Here is a 19,495-nt window from a genome sequence, read left to right on the forward strand (position 1 = left end):
CGAACAGATCAATGACAATTTGAAGCTTATTACCATATTGGTCAGCTCATCTTTGTAGGCTCGTTGGACTAGCCTTACACTAATCCCAGCTTCGTGTTCTGGGACTGGCGCAATTGATATGTGGGAGTAAGCGCATATTGGCGCAATTCGGTGCAAAGAACGAGTGCAGGTGGGATACGTGATAAGTTTGGAATGGTTGGAGTTGCGAGAAGATGAGGACCCCAGCAGGCAGGCTCACGTGGCGGCCCCCCACAATTAAGCTTCCATTCAGGCACCGACACTCAATGACAGCCCGCTTTATTCAAACAGACCAGGAAGTTATATTTAGGCTCTAAGAAAGAGCATATGAAAGCAAAAAGTATGAGAAGAGTGCACATCAGCATCTGGAGGAACAAGGAAAATTATGATCTTAGAAGGAAACATTCAGATCACCCAGATGATCACCTTAATTCATGTACCAAGCTGTCTGTAGTATAGTAAAATCAGTTTCCCTCATGAAATCATTCGGATTCTTTTCAAATCTCTCTTTGAAACGGCACTGAAACGAGCTAGTCCATAAAGAGTTGGTTACATACTAACTAGTAACCACATTTGATGAAAGTGGTGCTGAACAGCAATATGACGAAGACTCCTCTAGGTAACAATGTCTTGGCTTCTTCAACTACCACCGTGTCTACACTTTTATACACCTAGGTATAAAGCTCGCAATACAGAATGACAGACACATCAGCCCGCGCCAAATCATCAGGCGCAGCAGAAAGCAAAGATGAAGAGCAGATAGCTCTCGCCAGAACCCTACACCAAGTACCCTGGTGCGAACAATACGAGCGCATGATTTCGGGCATGCTGTATGTACACCTGAAACCCGTGGACATACTCACACACTGACTTACATATACAACTGCATAGATACGACTCCTTCGTCCCCGAACTACTCAACGCGCGCTTCAAAGCCCGCGCCTGGTGCAACCGGTATAACACCTACTTTCCCCCACCGGAAGCAGTCGAACTACAATCCCACGAAGCCCTCGCGCAGCTACGCATGACCTGGCTCCGCGATCTCATAGGCTCCATAAAGGGTGACGAGATCCTCATCGAGCCCCCCTTTACCGTGGATTATGGCTGCAACATCTCCCTCGGCGAAAGGTTCTACGCAAACTTCGGTCTGACGATCCTCGATTGCGGAATAGTGGTCATCGGGGATAGGGTAATGTTCGGGCCGAATGTGTCGATATATGCCGCCACACACGAGACGGATGTGCAGAGTCGGAGGGATAATATTGAGTATGCAAAGCCAGTTGTGATTGGGGATGATTGTTGGATTGGAGGGCATGTAATCATACTCCCTGGCGTGAGGATTGGGAAGGGGTGTACGATTGCGGCGGCGGCGGTGGTGAGTCGTGATATTCCTGATTGGAGTGTGGCTATGGGGCAGCCTGCGAAGGTGGTGAAGACTGTGAAGCCGGTGGATTGAACGTTCATAGATGATTCAGCATATTGAGCAGGGGCCATATATCTATAAGACCAACAACCCCGCATGCCTATCTGTACACATGGAGACCCTTGCTACAGCAGTCCAACATGCCTGCACCTCATTTATCCTTCACCGTACTTCTCTTTAGTGACTTTTTCGTCTACAAAACAATTATTTTCGAGATTCTAAAAAATAAATAAATAAATCAAGATTGCGACTCCATCGGAATCTCCAACTATCGCCAAAATGAGCTCCCCGCACTTCCCCGCAGACATCTCAGCGTCCCTCCGCCAACTCCTCGACAGCACAACCTCCAGCCCAACACCTTCCATCGCAGGCCTCGTATACAGCGCCATCGACCGCAATGGCAACAGCTTATTCACACACGCCTCCGGCTCACGCGGTCTCGCGCCTTTCAACAGCGAACCGATGACCCCCGATGCCGTGTTCTGGCTAGCCTCATGCACAAAAATGATTACGGGTATAGCATGTATGCAACTCGTCGAACAGGGGAAACTATCTCTAGACGATGCGCAACAAGTCGAGACTATAGCGCCGGAATTGAGAGGCGTAAAGGTTCTGGAGGGTGATTTGAAGTCTGGATTCAGACTCATCGAGAAACAGAGAAAGATCACGTTGAGGATGTTGTTGAACCATACCGGTACTCCCTCAGCTCCTACCTGTAAATACATCCTTCACAGCTGATAAATGATATCGTACAGCCGGCTTCGGATACCCCTTCTCCCACCTCCAACTAACCTCCTACTCCCTCCCCATCGGCTACGACGAATTCAGCGGCCATACGCCCGACATCCTGGATCTCCCCCTCGTAAACCAACCAGGCGAAAAATTCGACTACGGTGTAAACATTGACTGGGCCGGTGTCTTGGTCGAGCGCGTCACTGGTCTGTCATTACACCAATATTTCCAACGAAACATCTTTGAGCCGTTGGGGATCAAAGATATTTCCTTTTTTCCCGGAGGGGATATGAAGAGCAGATTGGCATATATGCATCGAAGGGCGGAGGATGGGTCGTTGGGCGTGGTAGATCATTTGTATCGGTTTGCATTGATGGAAAGACAAGGTCCGGAAGAGAGGTTTTGTTCTGGTGGTGCGGGGTGTTTTGGGACTGTTGGGGAGTACTGCAGTATATTCCCCAATCTTTTCAAAAGGGAGGATGGGTGCTGACGCTTATCATAGAGCTTATTGCAGTCCTACTGAATAATGGGACATGTCCCAAAACCAAAGCCCAGATCCTCGAGCCGGAAACCGTCGCTGGTAAAATTCCCGTACATCCTCTACGTTGATTGTTTTATGACCTAACAGGCGAAACAGAAATGTTCAAAGACCAAATCCCCACCATGCCACGATATCCAAATGAACCCTCCCTCAGCGCCAAACCACATCTCGCAAAACACGGTCCGGTGCGACCCCTCGCAGCCCACGAAACCGAATCCCAAACCGAAGGGTGGGGATTAACGTTTGCGATTAACCATGAAACCAAAGACTCAGGTCGAAAACCTGGAAGCGCGTCGTGGGAGGGGATTGCGAATTTGTTCTGGTGGGCAGATAGGGAGAGTGGTGTGGGTGGGATGATTGGGAGTCAGATTTTGCCCTATGGTGGTGAGTCCCCTTTTCTACGATCTGAAGGAAGATGAAAGGTTAATTATAGGTGGGCAGATGTTGCGGTGTTGGATGTCAATGATGCGGCTGAAAAGCTGGTGTATACCGGTTTGAAAAGGACGGAGGATATGTATAAATAATCAGTTCAATGTCTGCATAAATATATGGTATATGTATAGACAAACGCTCATCAAACACAAAACGTTCAATATATAAAAGTCAACAAAAATCTATATTACTGATCTACAGCAACAGCAACCCCAGACTTCCCGCCACTTCTCTCCCTCATCCTTCTCCCCTCCATCAACCCCTTGAGCCCTCTCTTCTGCAATCCAATCACACTGCTAACATCGCCAGTCCAGATCGGCCGCTCACCGCGGCTCTCGGCATCCGTGCCTCGGCGTCCGTGCCGGGCACGATTACTGCGGATACCACTTCCGCCATCTTCAAGCGTATCCGAGTCCGTATGACTGAAGCTCGTCGACGTTGCGGACGACGCTCCCGACGCGCTGGCATCGCTGAACGAATCATCGTAGTAATTCTCGCTATTATTGCGAGAGCGAGACATGCTCGTGTTCACTCTAAGCGGTCGTTGTTGGGTTTGACTCATGACGGAGTCGGAGCGGATGTGTCGCTGTTGTTGTTGGCGACCGAGTTCGGTGTCTGAGGAGTCGGATGTGGTGGAGAGAGACGAGAATGAGTTTTGCGTTTGCAGGCCGCCAGGTCCGGCTCCGGTTCCGACTCCGTCGGAGGCGATGGTTTCCGAGGAGCCCTTGTGGGAGTTGTGTACACCGTTGAGAACCTCAAGGGTACCGCCAATGCCAGAGATGAATCCCGTACCGCGACCGCCGCCGGCTGCCATGGCAGCGGCATTGAAGACAGCGGCTGCGTTGCGGCCGTCGAGGACTTGATGGAGGCGTTCTACCGTGGCTTCCAATAACCCGTCAACTTGATACGGGCGAGCCAGTTGCAATATAGAGCAAAGAATCAAAGGAGTACAGAGGGGAGAATTCACGGGAGGAAGTGATGACGTGTAGAGATAATAGACCAAAAGGCGAACGGTCTGAAGCGTGTGCGGCAGATACAACACGCGTGGGCGTAGAGACGGCGCAATTGAATGCGCAGATGGAACGTCCAGGTTCGCGAGAAGACGCGAGTGCGGAGATGATAAGCTGTGGCTGCTACCGCTAGCTAATGTGCTAGCATTGGAGAAGCTGTTACCTGATCCTAGAGAGGGTGTAATTGTAATACTCGAATTGCGGCTCGGATGACCAGGTCCACCTGCGCCGGCAGCACCGCGCAAGGTCGCCGTCTCTGCAATGCCCGGATCAGATGCCTCACGTAGCAACTGGATAAAAAACGGTCCCCATCGTCTAGCCAACATCCGAGAACTAACCGGTATGCGTTCGCCACCTAGAGCTTGCAGTTCCATGTCTGCCATCTCAGGCATTGAGAACGCAACTTTACCCAGCTCATCAGACGCAGCTGAAAGCGGCCGGCCGCCGGTTGTCAATTGCGCAAGTTTCAACTGCAACGAAGCCGGGACCATGGGCGCGCTAACGGAGGTGTATCCAGAGGTTGGCGACGTTCGACAGGGATTATTATAGAGACCAAAAGCCTCCAACTCGACCATGCACAAATGCGAGAAATTGATTCGACGATGGTTGTAGTCATCCACCAGGCTTCGCTTCCGGTTTCCGAGAATGACAAACGTGTTTCGGCGCTCCCACAAAACTCCCCTATTCCAGCTGCCGTTGCTGAAAACAGTGCCGCCGCCGTCGATGCGTGACCAGGTAAGGGTTCTCAAATCCAATGCCCATAGAGAGTACTCTTGTTTAGATGATGTAAGATATGTACCACTAACAACCAAGTGATTATTGATGATCCCTCCATTTGGGAATCGTAATCCTGGAGGAGACGCCTCCCCGTACATGGGCTTTTCCAATAAGCGGCCATCAGGAAGTCGTACCTGGAGTTCCAGTTTGACATCTAAGAAGTTATAGTTGGAATATATCAGCATTGAGGTGCCAGTCTCAGAAGTATCGGCGGACTGATTACTGGCGCCGTCTTCGGTTGCGCTGCCGAGCTCTGATACATCCATGCCAGTCAACGGTGCGACCACGCTGCGATAAGCACCGCAACTCCTACCTAGCGGGGAGGTAGACGTCCACTTTAGACTGCGCAGATTAAAGACACTAATTTGTTCAATGTAGTGGTTGGAAGTGTCTTGTCCGCCCACAACAATCATTTCAGCGCCGCCATAACCGTCAATATCTGGTCCGATCGAGCCTTGATGTGGGTTGCCTGACGACGGGTTATTGTGTATAGCAGAAAGTGGCGCATTGGCCGATGTGAAGCATGCACTTGAAGGCAGTATCGTGGCACAATGCGCATATCGACCTAGCGGCGGATCCTTTGCAGGCAAGCGAGTCCACATCTGTGTAATAACGTCGTATATATGTATATCGGACATGACTTGCACGTCTGTCTGCTCATCCGAACTATGCTGTTGCGATGTCGAATCGGCCGGCGACATTCCTCCATAACAGACCAACTTCGTATCCCCAAGCGCACACACACTATGAAAGTACCGCGGAGCAGGAATGTCGCCAGAGACCTCCACTTTTGACCAATGTCTCCGCACCAAGTCCAGCTCGTACAAGTCCGAAGTGAGTTGCACGTGTGAATGAGATCTGGAAACGGAGCGGCCGCCAAACACGTATAATTTATCGCCCAGAATTGTTGTGGTCGCACCGACGAGAGCTCGAGGTTCACGGCCGGTTGTCCTGCGCACGTTGCACACAAGACCAGATAGGTTCATGGGACCGGACATTGTCGAGTTTGCGAGGTTGGGGGCAGGCGAGACGCCATCTTCTCTGGCGCCGTCGGTCTGGCTCAGACTTAGGCTCGATTGGCTTCGCAACATTGTATGTATAAAGGAAAATGTGCTCAGTATAAGAATAGTGGTATCACACGTTCGAAATCGGATAACGGCGGAAATAGTGGTCAGTCCTTATCTTGTGATATGTACAGCAGTGAGCCGTTATGTGGTGTGTATCGCAACAAATCACTTATCCAAGCAATGCCCGCGGTCGCAAATATTATATGTATATATATAAATTGCGAAAAAGAAAACTTAAATGTCAGATGATCTCAACCGAGAGCACACAATATACAGGGATTGTGCCGAGCCAAGTCGATTATCTGTGCTGACCGTGCTTCTCGAATACCTGCCGAGATCCCTGGTTTGTGTAATGATGTTAACGAGTTAAGTTGACCGGTACGAGGTAGAGGGATAAATTAATCGTTCTGGTCTCAGGACGAGTCGAGGTGGTGTAACGCCGGCATTCTTTTCCTGTCGTCTTGTGTTCTTGATAGATTCGATGTCGAGCGAGCTGGTTGGTTCTCTCGATGTATCAATGCATGAAACAAAGAAAAATTCGTGATTGCACACCCCGCTTGAAAAGAATCAGACGAATGCAAGAAAAGTGACTGCACGATATGTACAGAAAACAGACGAGGAGGATCAAGTCGAGTCAAGCAACAAGGCAGGTAGTCGAGTCCTCGATTCAGCCCCCTCAGGCGTTCTGGCGGTGTTCTTTTTTCTTCCGTCGACATTGGCCTGTACTACGCTATCCCTGGAATGGAAAAGCGCGTTATTCCACAGCGGGGAACATGTTGAAATGTTTCTGTTTCACGTACTGTGACGTGCGCGTTCCCTGGCGCTTGGGCTATGAACCGGTCTGTTTCAGCGCCCTGATTGGTGCACAATACGCAATTCGTAATTTACCCCTTGTTTAGTTTACCGGCATACGAATGCTGGAACAGACTAACCCTTTGCGGTCAAACCGTTGGCTATCTTATCATTATCGCTTCCATATCAATTCCCCGAGCCTCCAACTCTTTCAAAATGGCCTTCTCCATCAAACGACTTCTCGTAGCCGCCCACCAACACCTCTCCTCTAGGAGCACACGCACTGCCCAGTAGAAATGGAATAGAAAGACCAGCGCCCGCGAATCTTTCCGCGTCACCAGCTCGGCAAAAGGGCCACAGCACAGAATGGGAAATCCATAGACTAGTTGCTCAATATCTGTCGCACACGAATCGATGATTGGATCTGTCTGAGTAGTTGATTCCAGCAATGCTATGCAGCACAAAAGAGGAGACAGTCGGCGGATGATGTATTTGAAAGATTCGCGGGCTGAGTGCAATGATGATTCGTGGAGCGACATCGACTGGGCCGTCAATTTCGTGACTGTATCTTTCAAGTACACCATCCCGTTCTGCTCATTGTGCCCGCCATCATACGCTGAGTTACCACGACACGGCAGCAAATTTCTCTCCAAACCACGCAGAAACCGCCATGCATAAGACGTCGGCCCATCAACGCGCGTTTCATCAGCTCCTCTCACCTGGGACAGCTCATCATCCCACATGTTCATAAACGGTTCTACAAAACGCTCCGGATTTTCTCCCCTTTCGACCAGAGCCCTCTCAAGACTACCCCTGGTGTCCCGTGTCAAAAGCTGCACAAACACGCTTCCCTCATCAATAAAAACCGGCACAGCCGCAAACCACACCCTCACAATCCCAGGACTCATAAGAAACAGTTGGTCCTGCTCAAGCCTCAACCCCCTTTTACTTTTGCTGGCATCATCATCATCATCATCATCATCATTATCCATCAAAAACCCCACATCGGACCAGGAGATGTAATTAATCAGCAGCGCGGCACCCATCAACGCTTCGCAGTTGTGTTTTGTAAAAGCACGAGACAAATTTCTGCGAAAGAGTTGTGCCGTTTTGACAGTTAAGTGCATTGATGCGTGTGCATATTTCCTGTCGGCGGGGCGCAGAGATACGAGATGTAGAGCTGCGACGCAGAGGATGGCGGACATGATGAATTCTTCCTATAATAAATCAACACCTGAGCCAATACATCGATTAAGGTAGGGGTGGGTAGGGTTAGGTACATGAAAAGCCCGCTGCATCACAACGGGCCATATCTGCGTAAACGCTAGCGTCGAGCGAGTCTGCGTATCCCAATGATGGAATAGTTCGAGATGTAGAAGACTGATTGTAGGATTGGTGTCCATCTTCAAATGAGCATTGGCAGTTGAGAGACTTGTGCCGATGATGTGGAGATGAGAGGGCTGCAGGCATTGGATGTTGCGTTTAATGCAGCTGGAGCATGGGGAACGCTCGTCGCACTTGACTAAAGTCAGAACATTGAATGAGTCTATTAGGAGTGACTGGCTGCATACCTTAACACGCCGACGTTTACATGCCACGCATCCTCGTCGACTCTTAGAGTGAGGACGTTTCTTGCGTGGATTGTCAAAGGCTCCGGTGGTTTGGAGGGTAGAGCCTTGGCCGGTCTGTACCAGAACGGAATTGGCGAAGGTGGACATTTCTTCAGTCTATTGGATGATGCATGAAAACGAAGTTTGCGAGGTCGTGACGAATATATAAGACTTTAGTGTTCATAATCATCATTGAGATCATAGCCATATATAGTGGAGACTGCGACCTCGTATTCCAAATCGGGAAAACGCAAGCCTGATGATAGGTGGCTGCCTGCACTCTTAGGGTTAGCGCTAGGGTTATAATGGGAGATTTCCAAAACGGGTAAACGAGAGAAACGACGAGAATATGTCTCCAGAGGTACTGTTATTACTACAATGGCTACATAAACCCCCCATCTTCCACCTCCAAGAACCAAACTTCTAATAGACAAAGACAAGTTTATCTACGTATACATACACATATCAAAATGCCCTCCATCCCTCCGGGCGGCCTCATCCTCGTAACCGGCGCAAGCGGCTACCTAGCTAGCGTCACGATTGCCCTCCTCTTACAGCGTGGCTACTCCGTGCGTGGTACCGTTCGCTGTCTCGCATCTCATACTTGGATGAGCAGCCATTTCGGTTCCCGATTTGAACTTGTCGAGGTACCCGACATCTACGCTCTGGATGCATTCACGACTGAAGGATTGCTAGACGGTGTGCAGGGGATTGCACATATGGCTATGGACACGTCTATGAATCCGGGGAATCATGCCATCATTCAGGATACCGTAAACTCGACGCTTAGGTTATTGGAAGCTGCCGCAAGAACATCAAGTGTGAAAAGTGTAGTCATAACTTCCTCCCTCGCTGCATGCGCTCTTCCCACGACAGGAGAKCCATACACCATCAACCCAGAAACCTGGAACACGGACGCAATTACCAAAACCCGCAACCCCCTTCCAACCATCCAGAATATGAGTCAAACCTCAGCCCGCTGGCACGGCATAACCCTCTATGCCGCCTCCAAAGCCCTCTCGGAGCAAGCCTCCTTCACCTGGGTTGGTCAACACAACCCGTCTTTCCGCCTCAACACTGTCGTGCCTAACGTAAACTTCGGCATTGCAATTTCGCCTACCAATATGGGCTATCGCAGTACCGCCGCAGTGCTCGATGCAGTCGTAAAAGGTTATCCAGCTGCGCCATCGATCCTGCCTTCGCAGTGGTTCGTTGATGTCGAGGATACTGCTCTTTTACACATCGCAGCGTTGACATTGCCCGAAGTGCAAGGTGAGCGGTTACTTGCGTTTGCGGGACGGTATAGCTGGACGCGAATCCTACAGATTCTGCATCGGCGATATCCTGACAGAATCATGTTGAAGGCTTTGCCGTTAGAAGACGGGAAGAAGGAGGTGGTTGATAAGGGTAAGGTGGATCATCAGAGGAGTATTGAGGTGTTGAAGATGATGGGTAAAGCAGAAGGGTTTACGTCGTTGGAGGATACATTAGCCAAGGCTATGCAGACGATATTTGAGAATCAAGACAAAAATGTGCCCAAGACAAGGATTGATCTTTATTACGACTCTTTGGCGCAGACAGCTAGTTGATACAAACATGTGATTAGCTAGTATCAATCATACGATTATAAAAAATGGTATCTTCATTCAAGATAACTAATCTTGTCGGTATCATAAGGGCATCACAAAAGAAATATTAAAATATCTGAAAGCATCTGCTTTTCGTACACCCATCGGTTCATCCGGCATTTACTTGCCAATGTTGGTGAATCGGAGGTAACTATACACTGTTAGTATTACCGTTTCTAACCGTTAGGAAAGGAAGAAGGGGAGACGCACGGCTTGACGACGCGGATGTTGTCCTTGCCAAACTTCTCCTCAGCAGCCTCAGTCGAGACGGTGGGAGGAATGACAACATCGTCACCAGGGAGCCAGTTGATGGGAGTGGTGACGCCCTTCTTGTCGGTGGTCTGGAGAGCCTGGACGACACGGAGAACCTCGGCGGTGTTGCGGCCAGTGGAGGCAGGGTAGGCAAGAGTGAGACGGATCTTCTTGTTGGGGTCGATGACGAAGACGGTACGGACGGTGAAGGGGAGGCCCTTCTGGTCAACGTTGGTGATGTCCTGGTAGTCAAGCATGTCATAAAGATAGGCGATCTTGCGGTCGTGGTCGGCAATGATGGGGAAGGTGAGGTTGGCGTTGTTGACCTCGTTAATGTCCTTGATCCAGGCGTGGTGGGAGTCGACGTTGTTGGCGCTCAATCCAATGAGCTTCACGCCGAGGGCAGCGAACTCAGGCTCGAGCTTGGCAAAGGCGCCGAGCTCGGTGGTGCAGATGGGAGTGAAGTCATCCTGAAACCATTAGATATTTGTCTTTACATGCTTGACTGTTGGACAAACATACAGGGTGGGAGAAGAGGACGACCCAGTTGTCGCCAATGAACTCGTGAAAGTCAATGGGACCCTTGGAGGTCTCAGCCTTGAAGTTGGGGGCAGTAGAGCCCAGACGGAGAGGAACACGCTCAGTGGCCATTATGAAATGTGAGAGGATACTAGAATGAAGATCGATAAATTGAAGATAGATGTAGTGGTAGATTCCAAAGTTTGAAGTTACTGCGATGAGAGAAGAAGGAAGCAGAGAGTCTGGTCTTATAAATATTAGCCTCCACCCCTCAGTCGCCCACCCCTCCTTCCCCTCGTGTTCTGACCCATTGGGAAGGCGCAATGAGCAGCTGTTTACGCTTGCGTCAAGCTCTCCTCGTTGACTTCATCTCTGCTTCAATCACGCCATCGACGCTGCCCGCCCGGCAGAACGTATCTGATTGGCTGCTGATGGTGCGAGATTGTTCGACAAATTGTAGTTCCTGATTACCTCATCATGTTGCCGCTCCCGCCAATCGTAGCTCAGGGCAGCCCTACCAATTAGGCTCTCGGTCGAGTGGTTCGCACTAGCCCGACGCTAGTCTCGATTGGGCCTGAAGCAGAAGATTAATTCATGTCGTCTGTTACCCTCTTTTCTGTCTACGTTGTGTGAGATGGGAGTATTCGGTTTGTTTCATCACTGTCTGTTGCCTATTTGAAAGGTATATTTGTTGGCTGATACATTCTGGTATTTGATGTATGTGCTTGGGGGAATATCTACATGATCAGACACTTCTCACCCGAGAATATCGGCCGAATGATAGATTAACAAAAGACAGCATCCCAACCAATGGAAGGGGAAGAAAATGGCGCAATTAACAGAGGAAAGAAGACGATGCTAGAGATATCATGACATGATATGTGCAAAACTCCGTATATGGTCATTAAGTAGAGGAAAACAGTGGTATCAAATGCATGATGTCGAGATTAATGCTGGTTCACCAATTCCTAACAACAATTAGCAGTTGACAATAGCATCGTAGAGGCGAACATACACTAGCAAACTTGCTTCGAGCCCTAATCTTGGGACCGTAAAAGACGAGTACCCAAGGCACGATTGTCAACAGCGCGCCCTGTAGATTTATTAGTATTTGAGAAAACGATCGTATGACTAAACTTACGATGCCACCCAGAAGGCTAGATGCAGCCGGGAACCCGAGGTTGTTGAACATCGCGTTGGTCACCAGAGGAAACACTCCTCCAAGAAGATTTCGACCTTACAACATTATCAGTAAATCAGAAAATACTGTTATGGAATTTGTAGACTTACAGCATGACTGCGCGGCAATGGCTGAACTAGCATACCGATGATACGTATCGGCCAGGTAATTGAACACGGCAAGGTACACCGAGAAAATGCCCATGGTTGCACAACCCACGGCAATCGTGGGCACAATCCACGGCACAGACGAGAACGACGTCCATCCAAACCAGAACAACCCGACGGGCATCAGAATGGATTCAATGCAGGCAAAGTATAGACGACCTTCAGGAGTATTGGACATCTTGCCGAATCGAATGGCGATTTTTTCTTGGTAGATGCTGAGGAGTGTGGCGAGGATGGCGCCGACGGAGATCGCTGGACCTACTGTCAGTTTCCTTGCTTACGATGATAGCATTGAGACTCACCGGCAAAGACATCACTGGACTGGGCAACTGTGAATTTATGGTTGGTTTCCATAACGAGCGGAACTGAGGACAATTGCAAGTAAAGAACAGCCCAGCTAAAGGCTACCCAGAGCGAAAAGAAGAAAACAACAGGCTCAGTGAATAGCAAGTCTGATCCTATGTTAGCCAAGGTCGTCAAATATATGAGACGAATATCTTACGGAATGGTCGATAACACGACACACTGATCATCTGAACAAGCGACTGTCGCTCTTCATCAGCCTTCACCTTCCATCGAATCCGACGAACAACTCTTTTTTCTGGTTCGTCTGACGGTAACAACAACCCATAGTACCCAGCTTCTTCCAGACTGTCATACCACTTGTTAAGTGCGCGAGCCTTTCGACTCAACAAAATACTGCCTCGAGTCTCCTTCAAGAAGAAATACATGAAAATCACAAAACTCGCACTGACGATACCATGCGACCAGTAGATCCATCGCCATGACGTGTGTGCCACGATGTTTCCAGCAATCAAAGGTCCCAGGCCAGTCCCGAAGAGCGCTGCTCCAGCGAAGAGTGCCATTGGCGTGTTGCGGTCTTCGGCGTGGTAGATGTCGCTGATGACTCCGCCCACCATCGTCGAATATGTCGCTATCAAAGTCAGTACGTAACTATTAAGCGTCAAAAGGATATTGCTCACATCCGCCAATACCCTTGAAGAATCGTGCAACCAGTGTTCCAGCAAGATTATTCGCTCCACCACACGCAAAGATACAAGCTGTGAACAAAACCCCACTAGCGATAAACACTGGTCGTCGTCCATTAATCTCGGAAAACGGCGCCAGAACCATAGGCGCAATACCGAATCCAGCGGTGAAAGTGGTCACACCGACATTGTAAGCGACCTGGCTGACGTGCCATTCAGAGAGCAATTGCGAGGATGCTGGTGTGTATTCACCTGCTGAATAGGCGGCCAGTAGCGTGACGCCGCATGCCAGCCATGTTGTCATGGACTTGCGACTGCTAGACCAGAGGAAGGGTGATGTATATTTTTTAAGGTTAGGGCATGGTGGTGGTGTTGAGCCCTTTGTATCAGAGAGTCCAGCAGGTGTGGGGAGTTCTGTGTCAAAGTCGAGATAGAGATACTCGATTTCTTCAGTGTGGTGTTGCTTGTCTGCCAAGGATATGTCATCTCGCGGATCAACAAGACCCTTCTCGCTCGGCTGTGGCGCTGTTGCCGTTTTAGGTTCTGCTGGCGCTGAACTTATTGCGAAAGCATCTTGAATATCAGATGGCGCATCCAATCTGGACTCTGATCTCTCTTGTGTCATTTTTCTTCCTCGGAGAGATCTAGTCTCGAGGTGTGATGAATCTAAGTCTCGCCCGAGAAATGAGGGGATTCCAGGAATGGAAATTCAGCGCACTTTCTTATTTCCTGATACGGACTGATGCGGACATCGACCTGTAAACCTCGAGGTCTCGTCTCTTTCAACCACCGAAATCGACAATCTCAGCCTGTATCGCGAAACTGACAAAGCAGAGACCCAACACACAAAAAAATAAAAATTGTCGAGCGACCCATAATGAGTCAAGCAAGAATCGGCAAATCGGCAGGCGGACATCTTTCCGCGATCCACCTTAGCAATCCCGAACCGACTTGGATCCTTTGACTGGGCCCTTTTTCTGTGCTGTCGATAGATTCTGGATTACTGAACATTCTACCTAGCGTTCGGACATTTGAGCGCGCTTATTCGCGGTGGTTCTTGTTTACTATGTACTGCTATTGCTCGATTGTTTGATAAGTCTACAGTACTTGTTTGGGACTGCACGTGTATCAGGCGAGACCGCCTTACATGCATTGCACCAAGTTCGAATATACGTAATTACCTAGTAGTAGTACGGTGCATGACACATAGGATAATTAGACATTTCAATTGACATTAATTATCCAAGAGCATGAAGCTGAAGAAAACCAAAATAGAATGATAAGGTTACTTCCTTCATGATTGTCTGGCTGATACAAACGCGGAGAAAAATAAACCCGGCCGTACAGTCAGCTCCGCGAGTCGATAAACAACTGCATGGTGTAGCTTGCAGATGGTCGCGTAGCTTCCACTTAATTGCATCAGTTCTTCCTCACTTTGAGCCATTGAATCGGATAATTGATTCGAATACTCACGCGCCATGCCACCCAAAAAGCGCAACTCGACGGTCGCGAACGTCGACGCGACAGGTACCCCGTCCAAACGTACGCGCAAAACATCTGGCTCAGAGACCGCGGCAGCTTCACGGCCCAAGCGATTTCCACAGTTGCCACCGCGCGCAGCAAAGACCAAAGCCGCTGCCCCTGCGCCCAAGCCATCGCCTACGAAACGCGCTGTTGCCAGCAAAGCTCAAACTCAAGCTCAAGAGACACCCCGGAAGAGAGGCCGTCCAGCTGGGACAGCCGCGACAGCCGTCAAGAAAGGTACAATCCATCACACGCGATGCTTTTTTTAACGAAGTCTAATTGATATTGTCAAGGTAAACTAGCCAAACCCTCCGCGCCTGCCAAAAAGTCTGCCACTGTCAAACCCCAAACAAAATCATCCATCGTCAAAACCAAGACAACATCTGCAGGTAAGCCTGGTAAACGACGTGGTAGACCACCCAAATCTGCCGAGTCGACTTCCACCGAAGTCGCCGGTAAGAAGAGGAAGCGTGCTACCAAGCAGCTGCAAGATGTCCCGCAAAAGTCGACCGGAAAGCTTGCCAAAAGCCAAAAGGTCACCAGAGCACCTCGCACACCCGCATTTTTGAAAGAGAAAGAGCCCGACCTAACTATTGAGGTGGCTGAAGAGGATGCGTTCGGACCCGACAGCAAGTCATACTGGCTTATGAAAGCGGAACCGGAATCGCGAATCGTCAAGGGTGTAGATGTCAAGTTTTCGATTGATGACCTACAAGCGGCCACGGAGCCAGAGCCATGGGATGGTATGTTATATTCCTTCCTGAAATTTTAGAATGTTGCTGATAATGGATAGGTGTTCGCAACCCTGTTGGTATGTGTACGTTCTCACTCTAACGGTCAATACTAACATGGACAGCTCGAAACAATATGCGCGCTATGAAGCAGGGCGACTACGCGTTTTTTTACCACTCGAGTTGCAAGGTTCCCGGTATTGTGGGACAGATGGAAATTGTCAAGGAACATTCCGTAGATGGTACGTCTAAGATGGTGGTAAACTGCGTGCCTGGCTAATCATGCGAACATAGAATCCGCCTTCGACCCCGCACATCCATACTACGACGAGAAATCTAGTCGCGAGAATCCAAAGTGGGAGTGCGTGCATGTCGAGTTCCGGCGCAAGTTTGAACATCCCGTTACATTAGAGACCCTCAAATCATATGCTCTTTCGGGCCAAGCACTAGAGAACATGCAGACATTGCGCCAGTCCCGCGTGAGCGTGTCGCGCGTGTCACCACAAGAATGGAACTTTATCATGGGGTTGATCGATAAGCAAGAGGCAGACACGAAGAAAGCCGTTGCCAAAGCTGCCGCTAAAGAGGCCAAGGCTGCTGCAAAGGAGGCTGCCGCTAAAGAGCAAGCTGATACTGAGACGAAAGATACTAAACCAGAGACTGAAGTCAATGGTCTGGCAGATGGAAATACCGACGAGCCCACGACAGAAGATGCTCCTGTTGTTGAAGAACCAGTTGCAAAGGCCACATCTACCGCCCGTGAACCCTCAGCCCCGGCTCCAATTGAACAGTCCTCCAAGCAGCCCGAAGATGCTGTCGTCGATCGCGAAAAGTCGACCGAAGGCGGCATCAACGGCCAAAGTACAGCCGAGCGAATTACCTCAGTGTTCTCCAGCGCTTTCCTCGCAAACTAAGCATCGACGAGGAGAGAGAAAAGTTCTCGCTCGTTGGCATGCGGGTGGCAGATTCTGTATCATTCGAATCGATTCAATGCATTGATTCCTTTTTTTTTTTGTTTTCAATAGGATAGGCAGTTTGTGTAGTTTTTCCTCCGGCGCATCAATGATATCAGGCTTCCTCATTTCTTTTCTTTCTTTCATTCATTCATTCATTCATTGACGACTTTCCCGGCCTCAACGCATAACTTCTCACAGGCAACAACCCCAAATGCCTCGGAAACCCCAACTGTTCCTCTGCCTTTATCAAATTCAGTCCCGCCTCTTTGAATATCTTGCGAAATGTCTCGTCCGTCCTCGTAACGCTACTGTCCACTTCATCGTATATATCCTTTCCATCTGGGTCTGTAGAGTTGTTTTCCTTCAAGACCAGTATTCCATTCGGAGTCAGAGCATCGGCGGCTCGTTGGAGGTACGTCGTGAGTTGGACATCGGTCAAGTGCCCAACACACCATTGGTTCCAGATGAGGTCGTATTTTTCGGTAGGGAGCCAGGACTCGAGGCCTGTTACGTAGATGTTTTCTACCACTCCTTCTTCTTCCTCTTTTTTTTCTTCTTCTTGCTCTTTAGGCGTTTCAGTAGAGTTATTCGTATCCTCGACCGCTCGTTTGGAACCCCGCCGAATAACATCTGCAAACTTGGCAATAGGCTCAACCACATCCACCGTCTCACAAACATTTCTCAAAAATCCGTCCGTTACGCGGCCGATGCCCGCGCCGCAGTCTACTCCTCTTTTCAGTTTTTTGCTCTTTTTCTGCTGCCCGCTTGCTTCATTATTTCGTTGCTGGTCTTCGGTCTGAAGTAATCGTCTAATCTTAGCGAGAAAACTGGCTGATCCCCGCAGATCAATGCGTGATACTTGTGGAAAACCGCCGAGCATGCCGTTCACGGTTGCGGGGATGGTGTTCCAGTATTCGAGGGAGGAGGCGTGGTTGATGTTTGAGTCGGGTGTTGATTTTGCTGCTGCTGTTGACGTTGACGTTGTTGAGGAGGAGGACATTGTGAAGAATTGTCGCCGAGGCGATTGTTGTGATCGATCGGGTTCGGGCAGGATTGGATGGTATATGAGATATATCAGATGGAAGGGTACAGGTGAGTATATTGATATTGATAGATGAAGAAGATCGGATAATGCTATTGTTGTATTGATTACCGGGTTCATTCCGCCAATTTGCGGATCTAATTGGATGATGAGATAATGCAATGTATTCACCGTTACAATACGTCTTCTTCAAGTAAAATAAATAAATGCATGACCTCGCTATGCACACCTGTCAAAGCCAATGCCTGCTAACATTCAAAACTCAATAGAGAAACCCATTTTATTGCAATGATCATGATATTATGTCCATCCCCTCCCAACCCAACCTACAACCGACGCCGTGATATAACCACCCATTTTTCCCATATATGCCAATGCTCTCGTTTCACATATATCCCGTTATCGCCCAGATCGTTAGCAGTAAGCATACTGAGTTCTTGCTCAGATAATGTTTGCAAGTCTCGTTGGTGATGGTGGTGGCGGTACGGGTATCGGTGCTGCTGTCGATATGATTCTTCTGTTTCTGATGATATTTCGCTTTGCGAGTCATGTATTGACGCAATAGATGAAGAGTCTGTGTCTGATTGAGATGGTTCAAGTTCACCATTTGGATTTGTGTCGTCATCCTCATCTCTCTGTTCGTCTTCGTCTGTTGTGCTTCCTGGCGGTATTTCAATACCGTTCATAATTTCGGTGTTGAAGTGAGATGCGTAGTTGATATGTTGAAGATTTAGTTTTTCAAGCCGTTCCATGTCATCGTGGAGTATGGAAAGAACGTCACGCCATCTGCTTCCGTCAAGCAGGTAAACATATGGTAGGCGTAACTCGCGGAGCTGCGACTGATGACGCCGCGCGATCGCACTAATTTCAGACGAATGCAAACGCCAGCCTTGAATCCCAAGACTCCGTAATCGCGGCCAATGTATGTGATGAAAAACGTCTTCCAGATGCAAATTCAATGGACGATCAGCCGGAAACCCGACATTAATCGTAACGAGGTTTCGCGCCGCCTGAAAAAAGTCTTTAAATGTAGTTGATAATTTTGACATCAATGCTGTCACATCCGACGCCGAGTGAAAATATATATCCAAGCATGTAAGTCGCTCGCCTAAAGCAGACATTGTCACTCGGGGCGCATTCAGTAATTTCAGAGCAGCTTCAGGGCTCAATTGCGGACCCAGAAATCGGACAGACTGGCAGCTAGATCCCATCAGCGCCAATGCCAATCCTTCAATCGCGCGAGAGCATGCCGGCTCCCAGTCGAGTTTGACATCTCTAACACTAACGAACCGTCTTGCTCGTTCCATGATATCTTCATCCGCCCTGTCCTGTAATCGGAGAAGTTTAATTTGTTGCAGGGAAGTAAACGCGACCAGCGCCCGTTTCAATGAAAGAATATCTCGTGCATTTTTGACCAGCGATGTTTGGTCCGCGAGTCGGGCTGTGTGAATCTCGGATAGCGTAGGGTAGTCACGCGCAATCTCGGCGAGGAATCGTTCCCAGTCTAAACAGCTTGATCAGTATTTTCAAATGGGTGACAGAGTTTGTTTGATCATACCCCGTCCCTGGTAATAAGGCCGGACCATATAAGTAAAATATCGCGTGTGATGAGCCTGTTGCATGTCCACCAGCTCATTCAACCGTCGGAATCCCTCTGCCGAAAACCTTAATGTAAAGCGACGAAACTTCCACGGCGTCGCAATCCTCATGAAACGCGTGCAAACAAGTCTATACCTGTCCAGATCGGTTCTCTCTCCCCGCGATGCCACCGCATTCGTTCCATTTCGCTTGTTGTTGTATGGCGGGAAGGCGTAGTCTTGAAGTATTTCGCGTCCATCCGGAAACTCCGCATCGGCGATCAGAAACGACAAGATCAAACCTAGCAATTCGTCGGCCAAATAATTGATGCGGCCGGGCTCACTCATCATCATAATCATCGACTTCGTGAGCAGGCAGCCGTCTCACCGGCTGTCTGGCGCGCGACACTTGGCATAGAGAAACGAGACAGGAGACGAAACACGGTTGGAAGAATTGGTTTAGGAAAACCCGGATCGAGTCGCCAATTTATTGTCGCAATGCGCACCCCTTTTTATTCCCTCTGACAA

The 19,495-nt window shown here is 49.2% G+C and overlaps 10 protein-coding genes across 10 annotated transcripts; 4 read left to right on the forward strand and 6 right to left on the reverse strand.

The window, feature by feature from the left end:
* Positions 1–714: 714 nt before the first annotated feature.
* BHQ10_007470 (uncharacterized protein) lies at positions 715–1,474 on the forward strand (the record flags this gene model as incomplete). The annotated part of the gene is made up of 2 exons (XM_040880169.1): positions 715–848; positions 910–1,474. 2 exons carry the CDS (start codon positions 715–717, stop codon positions 1,472–1,474), a joined length of 699 nt encoding a protein of 232 aa, XP_040735973.1.
* Positions 1,475–1,720: 246 nt separating this feature from the next.
* Positions 1,721–3,238, forward strand: BHQ10_007471 (uncharacterized protein; the record flags this gene model as incomplete). The annotated part of the gene is made up of 5 exons (XM_040880170.1): positions 1,721–2,135; positions 2,197–2,622; positions 2,676–2,753; positions 2,811–3,098; positions 3,156–3,238. 5 exons carry the CDS (start codon positions 1,721–1,723, stop codon positions 3,236–3,238), a joined length of 1,290 nt encoding a protein of 429 aa, XP_040735974.1.
* A 95-nt stretch (positions 3,239–3,333) lies between these two features.
* Positions 3,334–6,024, reverse strand: BHQ10_007472 (uncharacterized protein; the record flags this gene model as incomplete). Its single annotated transcript, XM_040880171.1, has 1 exon — positions 3,334–6,024. One exon carries the CDS (start codon positions 6,022–6,024, stop codon positions 3,334–3,336), a length of 2,691 nt encoding a protein of 896 aa, XP_040735975.1.
* A 929-nt stretch (positions 6,025–6,953) lies between these two features.
* On the reverse strand, positions 6,954–8,510 carry BHQ10_007473 (uncharacterized protein; the record flags this gene model as incomplete). The annotated part of the gene is made up of 3 exons (XM_040880172.1): positions 6,954–8,009; positions 8,073–8,309; positions 8,364–8,510. 3 exons carry the CDS (start codon positions 8,508–8,510, stop codon positions 6,954–6,956), a joined length of 1,440 nt encoding a protein of 479 aa, XP_040735976.1.
* Positions 8,511–8,872: 362 nt separating this feature from the next.
* On the forward strand, positions 8,873–9,991 carry BHQ10_007474 (uncharacterized protein; the record flags this gene model as incomplete). Its single annotated transcript, XM_040880173.1, has 1 exon — positions 8,873–9,991. One exon carries the CDS (start codon positions 8,873–8,875, stop codon positions 9,989–9,991), a length of 1,119 nt encoding a protein of 372 aa, XP_040735977.1.
* A 159-nt stretch (positions 9,992–10,150) lies between these two features.
* On the reverse strand, positions 10,151–10,933 carry BHQ10_007475 (uncharacterized protein; the record flags this gene model as incomplete). Its single annotated transcript, XM_040880174.1, has 3 exons — positions 10,151–10,181; positions 10,241–10,752; positions 10,805–10,933. The coding sequence occupies 3 exons, from the start codon at positions 10,931–10,933 to the stop codon at positions 10,151–10,153; spliced, it is 672 nt and encodes a 223-aa protein (XP_040735978.1).
* Positions 10,934–11,748: 815 nt separating this feature from the next.
* On the reverse strand, positions 11,749–13,762 carry BHQ10_007476 (uncharacterized protein; the record flags this gene model as incomplete). The annotated part of the gene is made up of 7 exons (XM_040880175.1): positions 11,749–11,769; positions 11,817–11,894; positions 11,943–12,037; positions 12,092–12,400; positions 12,451–12,600; positions 12,651–13,082; positions 13,132–13,762. The coding sequence occupies 7 exons, from the start codon at positions 13,760–13,762 to the stop codon at positions 11,749–11,751; spliced, it is 1,716 nt and encodes a 571-aa protein (XP_040735979.1).
* Positions 13,763–14,615: 853 nt separating this feature from the next.
* BHQ10_007477 (uncharacterized protein) lies at positions 14,616–16,306 on the forward strand (the record flags this gene model as incomplete). The annotated part of the gene is made up of 5 exons (XM_040880176.1): positions 14,616–14,898; positions 14,955–15,404; positions 15,455–15,472; positions 15,518–15,634; positions 15,687–16,306. 5 exons carry the CDS (start codon positions 14,616–14,618, stop codon positions 16,304–16,306), a joined length of 1,488 nt encoding a protein of 495 aa, XP_040735980.1.
* Positions 16,307–16,496: 190 nt separating this feature from the next.
* Positions 16,497–17,348, reverse strand: BHQ10_007478 (uncharacterized protein; the record flags this gene model as incomplete). Its single annotated transcript, XM_040880177.1, has 1 exon — positions 16,497–17,348. The coding sequence occupies one exon, from the start codon at positions 17,346–17,348 to the stop codon at positions 16,497–16,499; it is 852 nt and encodes a 283-aa protein (XP_040735981.1).
* A 368-nt stretch (positions 17,349–17,716) lies between these two features.
* BHQ10_007479 (uncharacterized protein) lies at positions 17,717–19,321 on the reverse strand (the record flags this gene model as incomplete). The annotated part of the gene is made up of 3 exons (XM_040880178.1): positions 17,717–18,894; positions 18,949–19,055; positions 19,125–19,321. 3 exons carry the CDS (start codon positions 19,319–19,321, stop codon positions 17,717–17,719), a joined length of 1,482 nt encoding a protein of 493 aa, XP_040735982.1.
* Positions 19,322–19,495: the final 174 nt, after the last annotated feature.

The sequence above is a fragment of the Talaromyces amestolkiae genome (assembly GCF_001896365.1).
Source record: "Talaromyces amestolkiae strain CIB chromosome Unknown scaffold15.1, whole genome shotgun sequence".
Classification (NCBI taxonomy): domain Eukaryota; kingdom Fungi; phylum Ascomycota; class Eurotiomycetes; order Eurotiales; family Trichocomaceae; genus Talaromyces; species Talaromyces amestolkiae.